We start from the raw sequence: 19,379 nt of genomic DNA, 5'->3' as shown, positions 1-19,379 counted from the left end.
ACGGGTCACAGTGTGCTCGGGGGGTCTGCAGGTCGGTGGGACTTCTCACTGCTGTTCTTCGAATATTAAACCAGAAAATCCTAGCAGAGAGACGGGCATGATTAAAGCTGTTCAAAAATGCAGGTGCCTGTCGGGCTTTCCTGGAAGCGTGGAAGCTTCAAAACACATCTCCCTGCTTGTGCTCGCAGCCGTGGGGAAGCAGAAGCCGTCTGCTTTCAGGCTCTCAGGTGCCCGCTCTCGTCTGTCCCTGGGGTCAGCAAGTCCGGCAGTGCCGCGTGGAGGGCACACGTCGAGGCTGTGCCCAAAGGAGCAGCCTGCGTGCTTCTGTGCTGCAGCATTCAGTAAAGACATCGGGTGCTGAGGTAGCTGCCGATGATTTCTGTCAAGCAATGGAACCACGTAGCTGGTGTGCACGAGGGGAGAGGGTGGGGGAAAAGGCAAACAAAACTCAAAGGCAGTGCTTCTCTTCCTATGTGTTTCTTCAGTTTATATGCTGTCACATCCTTGGCTTTTCCTTGTTTATTTGGATTAATGTCTCTGATGAGGTATAGAAGTCTACATATTTTTGGAGCTGCAAGTCAAATAATCACCCGTACCCAAAACTCGATTGCAGAAACATCTGCTTAATGTCTGGCTGGATGTTATTTCTCAGCGTGACATGAAAAGGAAGTGTTTAATCTGAACCATGTAAAATTCCTTTAAATCACAGGATTCAGAGCTTGTGGATAACGTTCCGCATTGTCTCCTCAGGAATTCTTTCAGGAAAGTTGGAAAAAAATTCAAGATAGACACCAGATAGAAGAGCTCAGCTCCCACCTTGCTAGATACAGGAACCAGTAAGGAGTTTTTCCTGGGGTGTTTTCTGTGGGTTGGTTGTGTTAACATTGAGATGCTGTTTATGTCAACAGCAAGACAGAAATAGAAATAAGAAATAAAAATAAGAAAAAAGGTTCATTTTGAACAAAAAAATCAAAGAAAAAAACCCTGCAATGGCAGCTTTGCATGTGTTTGAGCAGGCTCCCAACTGCCCCTATTGTACGTGTTTTCCTCCCACAGGAGTGAGCACGATACAAATCAGCCCGGTCTGTGGCACTCACAGTTCTGCAGATCTACACAAGAGCATGAACACGATCTTAAGATCAGACAGCTAAAGTTACTGAGGTGTGACACACTGAGATGCTATCTCAAACAACAATTTTTATTTTAGCTCGGAAGAGGTTTTCATCTCTACCAGACGCAACTGAGAAAAGGATTTTTAATGGAAGTGTTGACATGGCCTGAAAACACCAGCAGGCTTGCTGTGAATAAAAGTTTTATCAGCTACTGTTACCACTTGGCTGTAGCAAACAGCCACGCTGAATTAAAGAGGTTTTAATGATTTATGGTGTTCTCACAAACCAGTCCTTCATCAATCTTGCGATAAAGCATAACTTTCAGCAGGGAAAAAGTAAAACGGTAAGACTGCATGAAAAATACCTTAAGGTGCAAAAGATGGGGAGGTGTTCAGAATAAAAAATAAAATCAAGTCTCGAGGTAAGGATGTGAAAGCAGATGCGTCGAGCTGCTAACCTTGTACTTAGAGCATGTCTCCTGAGGACTGTAGGCTTTTTCCATTCGCTGTAACTTAATACCTTTTAATTTCCTTTATACCTGAGCAAATGGGTTCTGATTTTGACCTTTGCATCTGAAGAGGGAACTGTGTTATTAATATATTTGCTGTTATTCTTTGAGACGTAGCTATAACGTGGTCCCAACAGGCTGAAATTGATAATTGCTGAAAAGCTGCTTATGGTACCAGCTTGCTGTGGAGGCCAGATGCCTGCGTCTGGGTGCAGCCCAGCGGATGCACACAGCACAGACCTCTCTCACGAAGGCCACATGGAGCTGCTGTGCCAGCTGCTGTGCCCTTTTCGGGAGCCTGAAAATGTGGAGGTACTTTCCAAAAAGAGCAGCGTGCAGCAGGAGCACCTCCTGGTGCTGTGTGTGTCCCTGGCTGTGAACACCAGCATCCCACCCGGGCCCAGTATGACCACAGGAGCAGCGATTTCAGCATCACACCTGGATGTGTATGTTGTTTTGAGGAACAGAACCACACAGGTGAGCACCCAAAGGCAGCGCTGCTGCAATGGGCAGGCCCGGCCCCAGCAGGGCCCTTGGCCTGGTCCCCTGCAGGGGCACAGCCGAGGCCGGGCTGGGAAGCGCCATGCTCAGGGCCAGCAGCCTGCAGGCCTGTCACTGCACCTCGTGCTGCAGGACATTGCTGTGCAGATCCTCGTGCTGCAGGACATTGCTGTGCAGATCGCGGGGAGCAGGGCTGCAGGTGGCCCATTCTTTGCACGGGGCTTTGTGTGCCGGAGATAATAGCGGGGGAAAACACTGCCAGAGACACCATTGTCAAAGCTGTTCCCAGAACAAAGTTCTGGTTAAATAAGCTGCATAATCAAAGCAGTGAAGGCTGTTGGTTGTTTTAAAGTATGTTTTTACTCAGGATCAGACAGTATCATGGCAATGGGTCCCCTCTGAGAGTGGGGTCAGTGTCCTCATGGTGCTGGGCACCGCTTCGGGGCCAGCTCCTGCTGCAGGTTCCTGCTCTCTGCAGCCCACGCCCTGTCCTCTGGGACCTGTCGGTGTTACTGCTGTGTGTCAGGGAACCCTCAGTTCCCCTTTTGTTCCCAACCCAGCTTGCAGGCTTTGTGCTCCCCGTAGCTGCTCTCCGGGCTGTGCCCAAGCACCTCTGCCCATGCTGCCTCCTGTGTGTGTCGGGGCATGGGGAGGACACAGCCCCCGCGCAGGACCCAGCTGCCAGAGGGCTGCTTTCGGCAGAGCCAGCACAAACGGGGCCTTATCGAGGATGCTTTAGATGGGCTGAATCTGATTTGATAAATTTGAGTTGATCGTTGTCAGGTGCTGCCGGTGTTTCACACCCGATGCAACCTGTAACTCAGTGCTGCTTTTTTGCTTCTCGAGCTTCTCGCTCAAGCCTGGGGACGTGGGGCTGCAGTCCCAGCCCCAGCAGGGTGTCCACCCCTGCGTGTCCACCCCTGCGTGTCCACGGCACCGGGGCTCGGGCTGGTGCAGTGCCGCAGGGGTGACCTGGCCCCGGGGTCCCTCCCGGCCGGACACAGAAGTCAGGACCTGGCTGTTAGGCGGGTAGGTGCCTCCAGCACAGCTCCATCCAGCTGCTCACCGTGGTCGTGAGCCTAATGGGTCCTTGACATTTTAATTATATCATTGCAAGTACACCTAGGAGACAGCTTTAAGCTTCGTTATCTTGGCTATGGCTAAAAAAAATTTGATTGTATGGTTTCGTCCTTAATGCTTATTAGAACTGTAGAACAAATTAATATTATCTTTTTAATTACAAATGTTACACAGATGTTAATTAACAGGCAAAGACTGTATTTCAATTACCATCAGTGCAACCGTAATACAAAATGGATATGAAGATTGGTTTTAAATAACAGGGTAGCTGATGCTGCCTACTGTGCAGCCGTGACACTGTGGCCACATCAAACGTCTTTGGTTCCTCTTCAGAATAACTTGATCCTTTTTGTTACTTTCCTGATAGTTGAAAATCAACTTTCTTTTATATATATATATAAAATTGGCAAAATATAATATTTTAATATATTTATATATATATATATATAAAAATATAATTGTCAGACATCGCTGCCTGCAGTCAGGGCATGAGGGCATCCGCAGCCCCAAGGCATGGGAAGGAGAGCAGCAGCAAACGTTTTTGGGGAGGTTCTGCAGCTTGCTGAGGCTGGGGGGCAGAGGAGCAGAGCGGGCACATTGCTGCCAAGCAGGTGTGGTGGTTGCTGCTCCATGCCCAGCCCGAAGGGAAGGGCTGCAGCCTGGGTACGTCCTGCCTGGGGCACGGGCGTGCTCACGTGGAGGCAGCGCCTGGTGCTGAGCTGTTGATGCAGAAGGTGTTTGCTGCCAGGGGCGGCTGGTGTTTTCTGTGTTGGGTAAAAGTTTAGGGCATATTCTGGCGGTGCTTTTGCTCATGTTGATTGCTGATGACTTCATTGGAGCTGGCGCATGTCTGGGAGCTGAGAGCTGCTGCTCTGGGTGATTAATGCCTGGGGGGTGCTGCTGGGGTCAGCTAAGCCCCGCGGGTGCCATGGATGCGTCAGCTGCGATGAACAGCCGGTGCCGGGATGGCCGCTTGTAGCTGCTGTGCTTCTCGTCTCTGCACGGTGGGAAATATGCGGATTTTTATTTAACCATCTGAATATGTGATGGGAGTTTGGTACAGCGTCGCGTGTCCAGGAGCCCAGGCACAAATACCCAGAGGCAGTCAGCAGGAACTGGAGTGTGAATCAGTGCGTTTGGAGCAGGTGTAACCACTCCGAATCAGCTCTTCGGCAAGCTGGAGCAGTGTTCTCCTGGGGCTCACCTTCATGTAGGATTAAGGTGACTGATGTTAGTGTGTAGTACTTGCTAATGCAAAGCATTGACTCTGCTCTAAAAACAAAATAAGCAAAATCCAGGTTTGTACGCTGAAGCTACTTGATGGCTATCAGCCGGAGTCAATAACGTTTCTGTGTGTGGAAGGATTACGGTGCATTTCCTGGTCTTTCAAAGGCAGAAGCCATTAAGAGGTTCTGGAAAACCTACTGCTCACATTCCCAAAGCAAGAGGAAGATTCTTGAACCCATTTGGGTGCATTTGCATCAGATGTGACAGTAATGTCCTGCAGAGGGTGGGATGGTGAGTGCCTTAATTTAAGATGACGTCTGCCTCAGTAGAAGGAAAAATAATCTTTGGGTAGCTGAGATCAAGCAATCTCAAGTATTTATCAGCTTCGCAGATACTGCCCAGAATGCAAAGTACTTGCTTTTGTTTGAGCCCACAGACAAATTGTGCTGTTCCATTACAATTAGCCTGAGATAAGTCAGGACATGCTATTAAATGATTAGATGACCTTTCATCTGAGTGGGGATTTCAGCTCATTGGATTCATTCAGAATCAGCAGGAAAAAAGTTATTGAATTTCTAAAGAAGAGGCAAAGCCTGCCTGCCTAAAAGATAGCAAAGAAGTTGGACTGAAAAATGTACAGAGCAGCAAAAATCTGGAGGATCAGGGAAAATATCCTAAAATAACAAGAACAACAGCAAAAAAATTTCCAGTGAAAAAATGTCTTGCAGTCTCCTGGACAACAAAAAAAGGTGACGACCAAATCTCTGCTCTCTAATTCCACTCCAAGCTACAGCATGGTTGGGTGGAAAACAGAAGTAACTCTGCAAAGCAGTAGCTCAGCGAGTGCTGCGGAGGAATAAGAAGCCAGATCATTCCTGGCAGTTTATGGACTTTGTTTCTGCTGTTGCTGCTTAATCCACTGAGTGACAGAGCGCTGTGATTCTGCAGAGCAGGGCTCATCCCGAGGCTTTGCCCTAAGACGTCTGAACGGGAGGCTCCTGGGTGGGAAACGGGGTCAGGCGGGCTGGGGCTGGATCCTTGGCTGCTCCGGCTGCTGAGAACACGCTGTAAGCACGAGGTACAAGGGCAGCTCTGTCGACAGAAAATGTTGTGAAGGAGCAGCTCACCTGCACGCCGCGTGGTCATGCACAATGCTTCAAGTGTGCGGCACACGCCAGTGCCATGCCGTGGCTGCAGAGGTGGCGTTAGCAGCCGAGCCAGCAGAGCTGCAGGTGGTCCCCCACGGTGGGAGCCGTGTCCTGCTGCTGTCTCAGTCCCTCTGCGTGTTCAAGGTTTCTTTTAAACACATCTGTCTTGCAGAAGGTGTTTGTGAGGTGCTCAGTGCATGTGCAGTGCGTCTGCCTCGGCTGGTTGCATAAAGGAGTTTGGGAGCGTACTGGGAAACTGCTTACAACATGCTGGGCTGTGCTTGTGGCTCTGCCCCACTGTCACTTGCCTTGTTTTGGGGAGACCCAAAGGACTCTGATGCCTTTACACATACCTGCACGTGTAGACACACTTGTGTGCTGTGTGCTTTAACAGTAACACCTACATAAAGAAGATGCATATTGCAAAGCCAAGAGTCCATCTTCCCCTCCCATTACTTCTTTTGGGGGCATCATCTAGGTCAGCGATCCTTCTTAGTCTCCTCTAAATTAATGCAATAGATCAGGCTGTTGAGCAAAGACCAAGATTGCCCCAGATTCGGATGAAAACAAGCCGCCAGCTATGATGACAATACAGGCGTTGCCATTGTCTGGGGCCCCATAAAGTGGGATCGAAATGGGAGATGTTAAATGCACATCTCATGTCCTGAATAGTAAATGCAAGCTCCAAACCCTTTGTGCCTTTAATGCAATAAAAGCAAAGGCAGCTGTATACAAACCATTTGGCAGCAGCTGAATGCTCAGGGTATCTGGGACTCTATTAAATCTTTTATGTGCCATGTCTTGAGCAATATCCTACCAGCTGATGCCTGCCTTCTGCCTTGCAAATCTGGCAGCATCACATACAATTTCTTCTAATGGCTGCATTTAAGCACCGAAATTTTCCTTTGTGCAGCGAGGGACCACGTTCTGCAGGATGAGGACAAAGTAGGCTTTTCTTTTGCTTTCTTGTGTCTCTTCACTTTGTAGATCTACTTGAAAAATAGATCGAGCCTAATAGAAAAAGCCACTTAGACTCGTTACCAAGTAGACATTTCTTTGTTTCTTGCTTCCTCAGGAGCAGCTGCACGAGCAGAGGAGCAGACAGAGGTGTGTGATGGGCACTATGTGTCTGTGCACGGGACACATTTCTGTAGGCGCAGACATTTCAGGGAGGATTCCTGCTGCCACGGAGGACCGAAACGTCCATGCCAGGCGAGGGCAGGACCAACGCCGCTCCTCACGTTGTAGACCCGTGCTAAGCCCTGCCAAGAACTGCATTAACGTCCTTAGCCATTAAGGGCTGTAGGGGTGACTGCAGGGCACACAGCATGCCCGAGCCCTGGAGGAGTGCCCGGGGCACTGGAGACTTGTCCTGGCGCCCCTTGCCTTGTGCCTGGGGCCTCGCCGGCACCGCTCTGGCACCGGCACCTCCCTCTGCCCCCGTGGGGCTGCCCCCAGCCGGCACTGCGTGGGGCTTGGCCATTAGCAGAATGTTCCTATTGACTCCCAAGTGTTGTGTTTTTCTTTTTCCTTTCTTTTTTTTTTTTTTTATTTCTTCCAGGAAATAGAGAATAAAAGTTTCTAGAGCACTTGAAGCTGGAATTACTTGGTATTGAGGTGATGCTGTTCCATTTCAGAAAACAACTTAGGATGATTGCAGAGTACAGGAATCTTCCATCACTTTCTCGTTTATTCTACTCGGTGTCCCTTTTCCCTGCAGAGAAACAAAAAGCAAATGACAGGAATGTGAAAAGCAATGCATGTGAAAATACTGAAAGTCAAAATCTAAACCAAAACAAACAAAAGAAAGATTTAGAAATTTAGAAACACAAACAGAAATCAGAAGAGGATGTTGTTCAGTGTCTGGCAAGCTGTTAGTGAAAGGCTGTTTTTAGAGAAGCAGTGTCCATGATTTAAAGAGCTGTTGTTAGGTCTTTCGGTTCAAAGAAATTAAAAAAGAGAGTTACTTTTGCTTGGCTAATTAAACATGCAGCCAGCTTAGTCTGCTCTAAGCAGAAGTCAGATCCCACGGGTGCTTTGCCTTGTGCTAGGTAGTTCATTGCCATTTGACCTGCAGTAAGCAGGGCTTCAGTTGATGTTTTTTTATCACAGCTCCCAGCAGAAGTGGCACGCGAGCAGCTTTGGCACCCCTGGGCAGTGCTGGTGGCAGGGACGGGGCTCCAGGAGCCCTCACTCGTTCTGCTGGGCCTGGCGGAGAGTGGTTGGGGCTGGGGCTGCCCTCCCGCAGCTGTGGCCACGGGCACCTTGCCCTGGTGCCAAGGCCACCTTGCCCTGCTTGCTGCAGGACCGGGCACGTGGCCACGCTCTGTCCCCGGGCAGGGGGTCCTGGAGGCCCGGACCTGGTTTGTGCAGCTCAAATCACTTGGGAGATGGCAGCCGGGAAGCCTTTAGCATGGGGTCTGAGGTGTGCACGGAGTTATTAAATCCATACCTCTGCTCGTACAGCAATCGCAGTGACAACCGCAAAATAATCCCCATAATTGGAGTGCGTGCCACTAATTGGGGTGTTTTCATCAGGCTACTGATAACCACCCATTATTGTGTCACCTTCTTGCTGTAACGTGTCCTTGATGATATTATATTATGTGCCATTAGCACTTGCAAGCAGTTATTAATGGGAGCCTTGCAGAGGAGCAGCAGTTCAGAGGCTGGGGCCCCGCGTGGTGCTCGCTGCCAGCCAGAGCAGCCCCCACCTGTCCCAGCCCCGCGCGGTGCAGGTGCCACGGCTCGGATGGGGGGGGAGAAGTCACCTTGGCCTCGCCGTGGTGATCCACATGAAGGCTGTAGGAGCAAACGGCCAGATTTTATTTTATTTTTCCAAAGAAAATACATTCAGCACGTTGTAATAATAAGCATGTCATCTGATAATTAAAAGAGGACAGATGTAATTACACCACATGCATAATGTTCGTTAATTCATTTAAAAATAGTTACCTTGATAACTGGAGTGTCGTCGGGAGTCAGAGGAGCCTCGGGGAGCAGCACCAAAGGAAATAGCAGCAGGGGAACCCGGCTGAACCCCCGACCCTGCGGGGGTGCCTGGAGAGGCAGAACCGAACCGTGCGCAGCCGGCGCCCTGCCCAGCGCTGGGTTTGTGGGGAGCTCCATCATCACTCAGGAGATGGCTCTGAAACCTGTTTATGCAGCTAAGTAAAGCTGCAGTGAGGATACAGAACGTTTTGCTAAACCCTTTATCTTTTTCTCCACTTTTGCTGTCCTTTAGGTGTGCATTGTGCAGAAGAGAGACACTGAGAAGATGTATGCCATGAAGTACATGAACAAGCAGCAGTGCATCGAAAGGGACGAGGTTCGCAACGTGTTCAGGGAGCTGGAAATCCTGCAGGAGATTGAGCACGTGTTCCTGGTGAACCTCTGGTGAGCTTCTCCTTCCCTCTGCCTCCTGGTGGCATGCCAGCATGTCATGGCCTCAAACATTTTAAGACAGCCCATCTTTTGCCATCAAAAACCTTTTTTTTTTTTTTTTTTTTTTTCTCAGCAAGCCCTCTTGCAAATACTCCTATCACCTACCTACTGAGGGGCCACTCACCAGTGTAACTAAAATATCGTAGTGTGTTGTGTGCTGTGTGACTAAGGTGTGCTGGCACCGTGAGACGCTCCCTTTAATGACTGCAGCTGAAGAAGCAGTCAGTCCATCCCTTGTGCTTGGAGATACTGAATACTCTTACAGTCAGTTTGTGGTCAATTGTATTCTCTGGGGAGGCCTTTTTTTTCCTTTTTTTTTCCAAAAAGCAGCTTGAAAATTCAAAGAAGCTAGCATTTTTAGAGATGTTTATTTATTACTTTTATTAATATGAAAATGTACAAAGTCGTGTTTTACACAGCAAATGTTTGGTCCCAGTAAAGGACTCTGTCTCACAGAGATGTGCTAATAGTTTAAATAAGCAGAACTGCTCTTAGCCATAGCCAGTGTGTTCAGTACAGTTTTACTGAGTTAAGTCATGAGATTTACCAGACAAGCAGGTAGCTTGAAGCTGCCCTGCCCGTGTTTGCATCTGTGCAGTCATCGCCAAGGCTGCTCTGTGAACTGGAGGGCTGTTAGTGGGGCAGGAGGATTACTGTGCTTGTAGGGAAGCCAAGGAGTTGTCCTGCCTACCACTTTTTACAGTAATTATCTAGACAAGATGTTTTTCAAAAGCATTACAGACTAAAATTAGTTGTTAGATGTCAGCCTGATTCAAGGGTAGTTATTTTTAAGTTAGACCCTAAAACACTGCCAGGTAATGAGTACACTTTTTGCCAGTGCACATGCACTAATGTAATCTAACGTAATCTAATTTGATGTAATCTAATCTAACGTAATCTAATCTAATCTAATTAGTAGTGAGCAATTTGAAATGTAACTATTTTTAGTGATCTGTTTCTGAAAAAAAGTTGTGTGCTGTCTTCAAACCACCATGTGCATGCCCGGTCCTGTGCGAGCAGGCGTGGGCGCTGCTGGGGGGAGCCAGGGGGAGGGCAGACAGGGGACACGCTGCGGGTTACAGAAATCTGGAGTTCATGGCCTGAACACCCATCCTGCAGGAGGAATGGCATTTCTGAGAGATGGTGGAGAAGGTTTGCACCCCTTTGGGAGGAGGATGACAGACTGAGAGGGAGAGAGGAGCACGCTCCCCTATCTCTGTTTTGCATGTGACCAGGGTAACCATGTTTTGCCTAGGACTGATTTCCTCGGTGCTTTGCACATCCCTTGCCTGGGTTGTGATGCACCCTTTCAGCTGTAGCATGGGTCTTTATAAAGGCAGGCTCTGTGCTCGTGGCTCACAGAGCATCATCAGGTCTTTTAGGCAGTGCTTCCAGCCCAGCAGTTTTGGAGATTACCTACAAATTCCTGGAGCTGCACCTTCCCTCCTGCTAAGAGGAGCAAATTGCAAATAGAAAAGAGAGGCCGTGCTTACCTGGAAAATCACGGGTAGGTGAAATCAAGGCGTTATGCAAAAAATGCATCTGCAGCACACGTCTGCCTTCAGCCCGCGAGGCTCCTGGTGCCTCGGAGCGTGTTGGCAGGCTGGGAGCTGTTAGTGCTTCGCCTGCCTTCTGCTGGCCAGTTACTCCACAGTCGCCAAAGAAGTTAGTATTTATGTTTTCAGAGTTGTAACAGTTGCAAACATTTTTTTTTCCCAACAGGTAATGAAGTTCTTGAGGAAATTTGCTCCTTGCAGCTTTTCCCCTCTCAGCTCATACATTGAGAATGAGCACACATTCAGGATGAGAAGTGTGTGATTCACAAGCATTACACAACCCCACAGGCTCCCTCCATAGAAATGCTGTTGCCAAATATAACAATTGAACGTTATTTTGTAGTGCATCCTCACTGCTGTCAGTCTCCTTCGGGATCCACTGCAAATACAGAGAGGCGTTTTACTATACCGTAAATATAGGTCTTTTTTTCTGTGTTTTTTTTTGTGGTTAAATTAGCACTTGCGTTTCCTAATTCACTTTCAGGATACACGGGGATATTTTCAGTACAGTTTTATCTTGTTTTTTCCCAACTGCAAATTGAGGCAGCCTGCTGGCAGAGGGGTGGTGTGCAGGGGGGGGGGACGCTCGGCGCCAGGCCTGTGGGGTGTGAGGGGAGCGGGGCCACCTCGGCAGGGTGCTGAGCTGGGAGCTGAGACACCTCAGTTGGCTTTGCAGTTCCCTGAGGTGTCCTAAGCCTCTCCCCAGGGAGTTTCGGGGTCTGTAGCTGCGTGTGGCCTCCTGTGGCGATGGCAGTGGTGCCGGGTGAGCGGGGAGGGTTCTCCTGTGACAGGAGGCGCTGCCCAGCACAGCAAAAGGCTAAAAAGCAAGGCAGCAATCTTGAATTGTGCTTGCCTAATTAAAGAAGTGTAAACACCGAGGCCAACATATGCTCGTTGCGGGGATGTTTGCAGTTTTTCACAGGTGCTGTATAATTAAGTGAGGAAAAAATAAAAACAACTTCATTTTGTGACTCCTGTGAGATGCCGCAGGAGCCGGCAGGCTCGCTCAGCACCCTGCTCCCCGCAGGTACTCCTTCCAGGACGAGGAGGACATGTTCATGGTGGTGGACTTGCTCCTCGGGGGTGACCTCCGCTATCACCTGCAGCAAAACGTGCAGTTTACTGAAGAGACAGTCAGGCTGTACATCTGTGAGATGGCGCTGGCGCTAGACTACCTACGCAGTCAGCACATTATTCACAGGTAACACCCCCTGCTGCCCCGTGCTGCTGGAAACGAGGGCATTTCCATAAGCGAGGGGCCCTGTGGTGTGACAGCCCACGGTGGCCCTGTGGCACCAGGGGTGCCCGTGCTGGGATGTGGGTGGGCTTGGTGCTGCAGGCAGGGCGGCGGGGGGCTGCTGGCCCTGCCCGCTCCTCGCTCCTCCATGGGGCAGCCAAAAAAGCTGTGATCGAGGGCTTCACAGGCAGAGCCTTGCGTTATTAATTTCATGGAAATGCTGCCTGAATCAGTCAGGTGGTCCCACTTGTTTTTTTCCCCCTGGGGAAACGTATTTCTAATCCATCTTAAAGGGATTTGCTCCTTATTAGGATTTGGGTTATATCTTTCTAATTTTTGGTAGATAAAAAAGTTATAGATTTTGTTGTTGTTTTAGAATTGCATCCCTCATCTGACTGAGGTTTCATCTTGCTGTAACCTTGCTTCTTTTTCCAGAGATGTAAAACCAGACAACATTCTCCTGGATGAGCAAGGTAGGATCTCTCTGTCTTGCTTTGTCCACCTCTTTCATTCAAGGGACCGATTCTTTGCAGTCTTGAATCCTGTGCATCTTTTTATTTGCAAACACTGTGGAAAAGGCACCACTCCTTACATTTGGTTGGTGCTTGGTTGGATATACATGTGCATTGCCGTTCGAGGAAAGCTCCATCATGAGAAGCCCTTCTCACTGACCCCCTGCCTCTGCCTCCTTTCTCGCCAGCACCAAGCCAGCGCCTCTTACATTGCACAGGTTATCCATGCAAGAAATGCATTGTGAAGGGGCACAGAGCACAAGAACTGTCTTTTTTGAGTTCTAAGTGAATGATCTGCACATAAACTTTTACTAGGCAGGAAAAAAGAGTTTTGATGTCTTCCTGTAGAGAGAGATCTGGGCTGAGCCAGGAGCAAGCTTGGGAACCTTCCTGAGACCATCTATTGATATTATTATTATTGAGCAATTAGTAGGCTCTCAGTGGTCTAATTGGACAGGTCCCTTATAGTCACCTCTATTCCAGCAATAAACCTTACAAAATGAGGACACAATTTCTCAGGGCAGAAGGCTCCAAAGCTTACACGTGCATGGAAGCTCATTAGACGATAGCGCAGGGTATAAAGCTCAAGGATGTTGGAAAAACGGAGATACAAGGAAGAAATAACAGCAGAAACTTGTTTGTGATTTACAGACCATTTTCACAGCTGCCTGGTAGATAGCAGAAAGCCTCAAGAAAGGCACGTGGGGGGGTGTTTTTCTTCTTCCTCAGTCCTGCGGCTTCTGCCCCAGTCCTGGAGACTCCAGCTTCCCCGAGCAACCTGCCTGGGGCTCGACTGCACTGAACTGTTGTGTTCTGAGCACCTCTCCTGATGTCACACCTAAACCTCTGCTGCTACGGCTTGTGCTCATTATCCCAGCTCCTGTTGAGTCAGTGCGTGAGGTACGCAGCACTTCGTACAGCAGTGTTGTAGGGACACTCAGTTCGTCGCAAGGTTTCTTAAAGCCTTGCAGATGCCTGATCTGTGCCAGTAAATACCCCAGTGCTCACCTGATTTGCCCCGGCTGGCTGGCAGCAGACCTAAGAGAGGTGTTTTCCAGCCTGTTCAAATCATTCATGCTATTTTTTTCTCCAGATTTTAACTAACTCCCAGTCCTGATGATGGAGAATATAGAAACAGAGTGAAAGTACTGTAGTGCTGTTTGAAATATTGTAATGATTTCCTTGTACAATCTTAGGGTTTGCAAAGTGTTACAATTTTGCTTAGACCGACATGCCCGAATTTGCTCTGGTCTGCAGAGTGGTACTGTCTCAGCTCTAGGACTTTGGTGGCAGTCGTGGTTCAGTGGCTTTCATCAAAAAACAGTTACAGGTTATTTTTAATCAACATGACCGAGGCATTATTTTAATATAGTGTTTTTCTACTGTCTTTGTTACTGACTGTAGATTCTGGATATATCAACGCGATGATGTGCTGGAGCTGTGTAGCTCACTAGTTCCTGGGGTAGGCTTAGCTAGTAATGTTTGAGCTCTGTAAGCGTAAACTGTTACAATGCTTTTCTTGCTCCTTTATGCATTCCCCTGGTTTTGTCACATTCCTCCTGTTTGTTCATGCTGGCCACAAGCTGAACCTGACTTTTCCAAAGGTAAAGAATTTTGGCGTTTAAAACTGGACTTGTCATCCCAGGTTTGAAACTCAGAATCCTGTAAAAACAAACAAACAAACAAACAAACAAAAATCCTTTTCTTTTTCATGTTCAGCCTTGAATTTTATTTGGTCGTGGCAGTGCCCAGTGCAGGGGACAGCAATATTTGAGGAGAGGGGAATGGGCGTTGTAGTCGTAAAGGATGCCTGGGGATTTTCTGGGTGCCCGTGGGACGTAGCAGAGCTCTGAGAGCTGGCTGGTACCACGGGGATCTGAGCAGTCACTGGCTCGCGGTGGGGGTAACGTGAACAAAGATGTAGAGTAGCCAGGTAGGGTGGAATAAGCTGGATATTGGAAATCCATTCAAAATGTGAAGCTCCATGTGCAATTCAAAACCAAGAAGCAAAGCTAGCTACCACCTAAACGTCTGGCAAGCACGGGATCCTGAGAAGGCTCCGGGGTCTGTTGTGGCCATTTGGGGGGGTCTGTACAGGGGACTGCCTGTCCCTGCGCTGTGCTCGCGGAGACTGAAAGCTGATGAAAAATTGTACTCTGCATTGTGATTGTTCTGTGCCGAGAGTAATTCCTTCTTAAACTGTGTCTTTATTTAAGGTCATGCACATTTAACAGATTTTAATATTGCAACAATAATTAGGGATGGCGAGAGAGCAACTGCGTTAGCTGGAACAAAGCCATACATGGGTAAGAACTAATAGCTGCTCGTTACGCCTGGGTTTTACCTTGGGAGAATGCTCGCTGCATGCTGCCTCATAGCTCCTGCCTGTCACAAAGGCACGGAGTTAGCTTAGCCCATTAATGCATGCACCCAAGTTGTTCAGCAGAGCCCTGCTGGTGCTGCTGTGCCAGCCTGCCCTGCTCTGCCTGCCCTGCTCTGCCTGCCCCGCTGTCCTGCCCCGCTGCCAGCCTTGCTGCTTGCTCGGAGGGAGCAGAGCTCCTCACACCCTCCGTGGCCAGGCGTGCTGCCTCCTAGCTTGTCCTGAAAGCCCCCCCGGTGGCATTCACGCATGAAAGCAGTCACCGCGTCTACCTGCGGACATGCATGAAGTAGGCGATGGAAACAGAAGCTGACTGCAGTCAGTGAATAAACTGTTGTGGTTGTGCTCTTCCCGTTCAGCTCCGGAGATTTTCCATTCCTTCCTGAACGGCGGCACGGGTTACTCCTTCGAAGTGGACTGGTGGTCCTTGGGAATTATGGCTTACGAACTCCTTCGGGGCTGGGTAGGGTGCTTCGGACTGCCTGAGCTCTAAGAACACGCGTCCTTAGCGAGCTGCAGAGAGAAAAGTGACTTTCTTCTCACCTTTCTGTGTTTCCCCCAGAGGCCGTATGACATCCACTCCAACAACCCAGTGGAGTCCTTGGTCCAGCTGTTCAGCACTGTCAGCGTTCAGTACTCGTCCACGTGGTCAAAGGAGATGGTTGCGCTGCTGAGGAAGGTGAGGTGCCCTTGGGTGTGCTTTGAACTGTACACAGCAGGACTAACATGAGGTCTTTCAGCGTGTTAATGTAAAACTGAAATGGGACTAATTTTATATGACTGTGCTCAGGCTTAAGCATGGATTAATCTTGTGTTTTGTTCTTTCACTGACCTCTGTAGTAAGATGCATTGCTTCACAGTGAAGGAAAGAGGCTGATCTTGTTGTAACAGTCCAGTTCTTACCTAGGCGAGGATTGTGTTCTACCAGCATCCAAGCACAGATGTGGCCTTCTGACTTGGAAAGGTGGCGATCGTGGCTGGGACAGCAGAATGAGATGGGGAAGTCTGTGCTGAGCCTGCTGCACCAGCTGCTCCCTCTTCGGCTCTGCACGGCTGAAGAGTCCGGCTCAGGGACAGTTAGTGGAGAACCTGTCCGAGAGGGTTTCTGTACATCTCTGAAACAGCTGCTGGCATTTTATTGCTGCAGCTAGAAAGTTGCTGATTTGGGGGGCTGTTTGCTTGAGAGCTCAGAAGGCAGCTGATGAGTATGCTGTAGGAAAGGTGTGCACAGCGCTGACAGCAAAGGACTCCAATATAAGGTGATGTCGGGGGGACAATTTACATGATTAGGTTTTGTTTTAAGAAGCAAAGTTAGTTACCACTGGGTGGAGCGTTGCAGCTAGTTCACATTGCCATCTGCTGGGCTGCACGAGGTGCCAGCTTTTAGGAGCGGCACAGAGCTCAGTCGCTGGCAGTGGCCTCCCCGTGGGACGCTCCTGTCCCCACACCCCCCTCTGTCCCCTGGCACCGCTGCCCTGCGCACCGTGGGAGTGCCATGTGGTGAGGTGAATGTCACTGCGTGCAGGGACATCGTGTCCAGGCTCCCTGGGCAGCAGGAGTGCGCCCAGGTTGTGGATGCCAGAGCTGAGCTGGGAGGGCTGGAGGCCGGGGCTCGAGTTCTGTGTGCCCTGGGGAAATCACCGGGATGGGCCCCAGGGTGGTGGCATGGCCAGGCTGCAGCCGAGGCTTTTGGTGCTGGAGACAAAGCACTGAGTTATCCAGGAGCCTTACCCAAGTGCCGTGCCAGATACCACAGATCTGTTGAGCATTCGGTACGGTACCATGCAGAGCTCTCCGAAAATTCCAGCCTGCCTTCACATCGGCTCCTTGGTGGAGCGGCAAGCGAGCTGCCATTCCTATCTGATTGTTTTTTTCGTGTATACTCAATAGTCTGAGTGTGTGATAAACAGAATAACATCCCCTGGTACACAGAGGAGGTGTGAAAATAAGGCGTGTGCTGTTTGAAGCTGAGGAAGGGCCCCTGGGGAGGCCAAGCACCTCAGGGGCTGCCTGCTCCGGCCCTGGGGGAGCGGTGGCAGGAGCAGCGCCTGGCTGTGGCAGGGGGGTCCCGCATCGTGGGCACCCACGGAGGGAAGGCAAAGCAGGGCTGCTCCGAGCTGTCACCGTACCAAACTTGTGACCGCCTGGCTTCACGCTCTGTAGAACAGCTTTCTGAGTTTTGTGTTTGTTTTTTTAGAGGGTGTTGCGTATTTCCCAAAACAAACTTTGCAGCATTGCTGAGTTACTTGAGTGCATTTGGGAAGCAGGGGGGGTTCTTGTTTCTCTTGTTTCTGTTTCTCTTTCCTCATGGGAACGCTTTTGTCCTGGCAGCTGCTGACGGTGAACCCCGAGCACCGCTTCTCCTGCCTCGCCGACATTCAGACGTCAGCCTACTTGTCAGCCGTGGTCTGGAGCGACGTGGGCGAGAAGCGCGTGGAGCCGGGCTTCGTCCCGAACGTGAGTACAAGCAGCAGGCGGCTTCCCTCGCCCAGCCAGGGCCAGTTTGCACCCTAAGGTGAAGGGCTGTGCTCAGCAGGAGTTCCTGAGCATGTTTGCTGAGGGGGAGGGAGCCCGCCCCACGGCTAACCCATGCCTGTGGTGTCCCTGTGCCCCGCAGAAGGGCCGCCTGCACTGCGACCCCACCTTCGAGCTGGAGGAGATGATCCTGGAGTCGAGGCCCCTGCACAAGAAGAAGAAGAGGCTTGCAAAGAACAAGTCGAGGGACAACAGCAAAGACAGCTCCCAGTCCGTAAGTGATCTCTGCGGTAACAGCCAGCAGGGAAAAAGGCTGAGATACCAACTGTGGGGGTGTGCACCAGTAGTTACTGCGGCAGTGCCTTCCCGTGCAGATTTGTTTTGATAAAAACATTTGCCAAATGGAGTCTTCATGACAACCAAATGTTCCTCTTACATAAGTTTGATAAAACCCTTTCACAATAACCCGTGGCTTGGTAAATGAAATGAGAGGTCTGGGCATGCTGGTCCAGAGCAAAACTAAAAACAAAGTCCATCTGGTCACAGCCTTTCTGAAGGGCACTGTCCCACGTCTCCAAACGCTGCGGATGGGGTTAGGTTGTAGTGGTTTGTCTGAGCACTGGATGATGGCCACACAGAAACAGCCAGGGTGTCGGTTCCATTTTTTGGATAATAGGCCCGAATCTTTGTTACTCCACGTGGGCTGTACGCCTGTGTCAGCCCCCGCAGCCCTGCTGGGCTCCTGTCTCGGAGAGGCCGGCACGTGGGTCTGGGGGAGCGTGCCACGAGCGCTTTCTGGAGGGTTCATCAGCCAGGAAATGCAGCTGGAGATCAGACGCATTTGTTTCCCTTGTTCACTGTGGGCGTTAGGGTGCTTTTATGTCAGTAGGGAGATAAATACAAGAATCTGGGTTTTGCAGATCAGACACGTCCTCAGAATAAAACCACCACACTGCGCACCAGGGCAGGTCCTGGGGCACGGAGTGCTTTGTGAGGGCCGGGGTGCAGGGGTGGCAGGAGGCGTGATCCCATCACCGCCACTGTGGTGCTGCAGCTCCTCTCTTAGCTGAGCAAATTCCAACATGAGGAAACAGAAGCCGTCCCCTCCCGCAAGGACACCGTTATCTGAGCAGCAGCAGGAAGCGCCGGTTGGGATTTTGCCTGTCTCATTGTCTGCGCCAATTAACTGCAATAGATCCCTTCCTTCTTCGACAGGAGCTAATGCTGCGATCAATGAGACTTACTGTAAAAGGCCGAAGGATAAATCGGGAAGCTGGGGAGGAAAAGAACAGAATAAGCAGACCTGAGAGTGCCTCTGGGAGGGTTTGTTGGCGGCAGAGCTGGGGGCGAGCTGTCTGCCAAGCCCCTCAGCACGTGCGGCAGCACAGGGTGGGAGCTGGCCCCGCAGCAGCAGTGTGTGAGCTCCGGGCAGGTCTCTGAGCAGGGACAGGCAGGTGCAGGGGGTCAGACAATGGCAGACATGGGACATGAGCTGTCTGCACATCCACGCCTTCCTCCTGCCATGTGGGCACTGTCAGCTCCCCGCTGTGTGCACCCCTGAAACAAGCCCCCAGTGAGAGCCACAAAAGCGATCGCTTGTGCTATTTCCATCAGCTGACGAGGCTGAAGTTCCTGGTGGCTGCTCTGTGCCGTGCTGCTGTAGGAAGCAGAGAGATGCAGATGGGCCTTCTTATGCCTGTGTGGTTTTTTTCTTCAACAGGAAAATGACTATCTCCAAGAATGCCTTGAAGCTATCCAGCAAGACTTTGTCATCTTTAACAGAGAGAAGTAAGTGTGGGGGGCATTTTTTTGGAACGAAGAAATACTTTTTTCCTGTCTTAACTCAGAAATTCAGAGTGCCAGAGCCTTAAGGTCAGGAGCATCTCGCTGAGGTCCTGGTTCTGCTTGACAGATGTCAGCCCAGGAGCTCAGGTGGTGCGTCCTTGTAAAAAACAGTTCTTCCCAAAAAGGGGGACAAGATCAGTGGCTATTAACCACTGCCAGCAAAGAAAATACACTGCAGAGAAGCTTCTGGGGTCTAGTATGCACATATGACACACCTCCAGTTCACCCTTACTGTCCCCTTGTCCATCTTGCTTTTAGACGATGTTGTTGGGAACAACAAAAGCAAGGAGCATGGGACAATTTTCCCTGCACGTCACAAGTGGGCAGTAGAAGTGCTGGCGTTAAAGCAGCTGC

At 50.1% G+C, this 19,379-nt stretch overlaps 1 protein-coding gene across 5 annotated transcripts in view; it reads left to right on the top strand.

The window, feature by feature from the left end:
* STK32C (serine/threonine kinase 32C) overlaps window positions 1-19,379 on the top strand; it is a 79,195-nt gene that overhangs the window by 55,555 nt on the left and 4,261 nt on the right. For 3 of the 5 annotated variants that reach the window (XM_068689342.1, XM_068689339.1, XM_068689338.1), the window contains 9 exons: window positions 8,821-8,972; window positions 11,604-11,777; window positions 12,249-12,286; window positions 14,542-14,631; window positions 15,065-15,168; window positions 15,268-15,384; window positions 17,037-17,162; window positions 17,323-17,454; window positions 18,901-18,968. In XM_068689342.1, the coding sequence (XP_068545443.1) occupies window positions 8,821-8,972; window positions 11,604-11,777; window positions 12,249-12,286; window positions 14,542-14,631; window positions 15,065-15,168; window positions 15,268-15,384; window positions 17,037-17,162; window positions 17,323-17,454; window positions 18,901-18,968 (1,001 nt within the window). Of the gene's footprint in view, window positions 1-3,005; window positions 3,151-8,820; window positions 8,973-10,139; window positions 10,528-10,742; window positions 10,987-11,603; window positions 11,778-12,248; window positions 12,287-14,541; window positions 14,632-15,064; window positions 15,169-15,267; window positions 15,385-17,036; window positions 17,163-17,322; window positions 17,455-18,900; window positions 18,969-19,379 lie in introns of those variants that run through there. The other 2 variants (XM_068689341.1, XM_068689340.1) reach the window with 2 other exon arrangements.

This window comes from Anas acuta, chromosome 7 (assembly GCF_963932015.1).
Source record: "Anas acuta chromosome 7, bAnaAcu1.1, whole genome shotgun sequence".
NCBI lineage: Eukaryota > Metazoa > Chordata > Aves > Anseriformes > Anatidae > Anas > Anas acuta.
The sequence above is the reverse complement of the archived record's forward strand: the minus strand, read 5'-3'. Positions and strand labels throughout refer to the sequence as shown.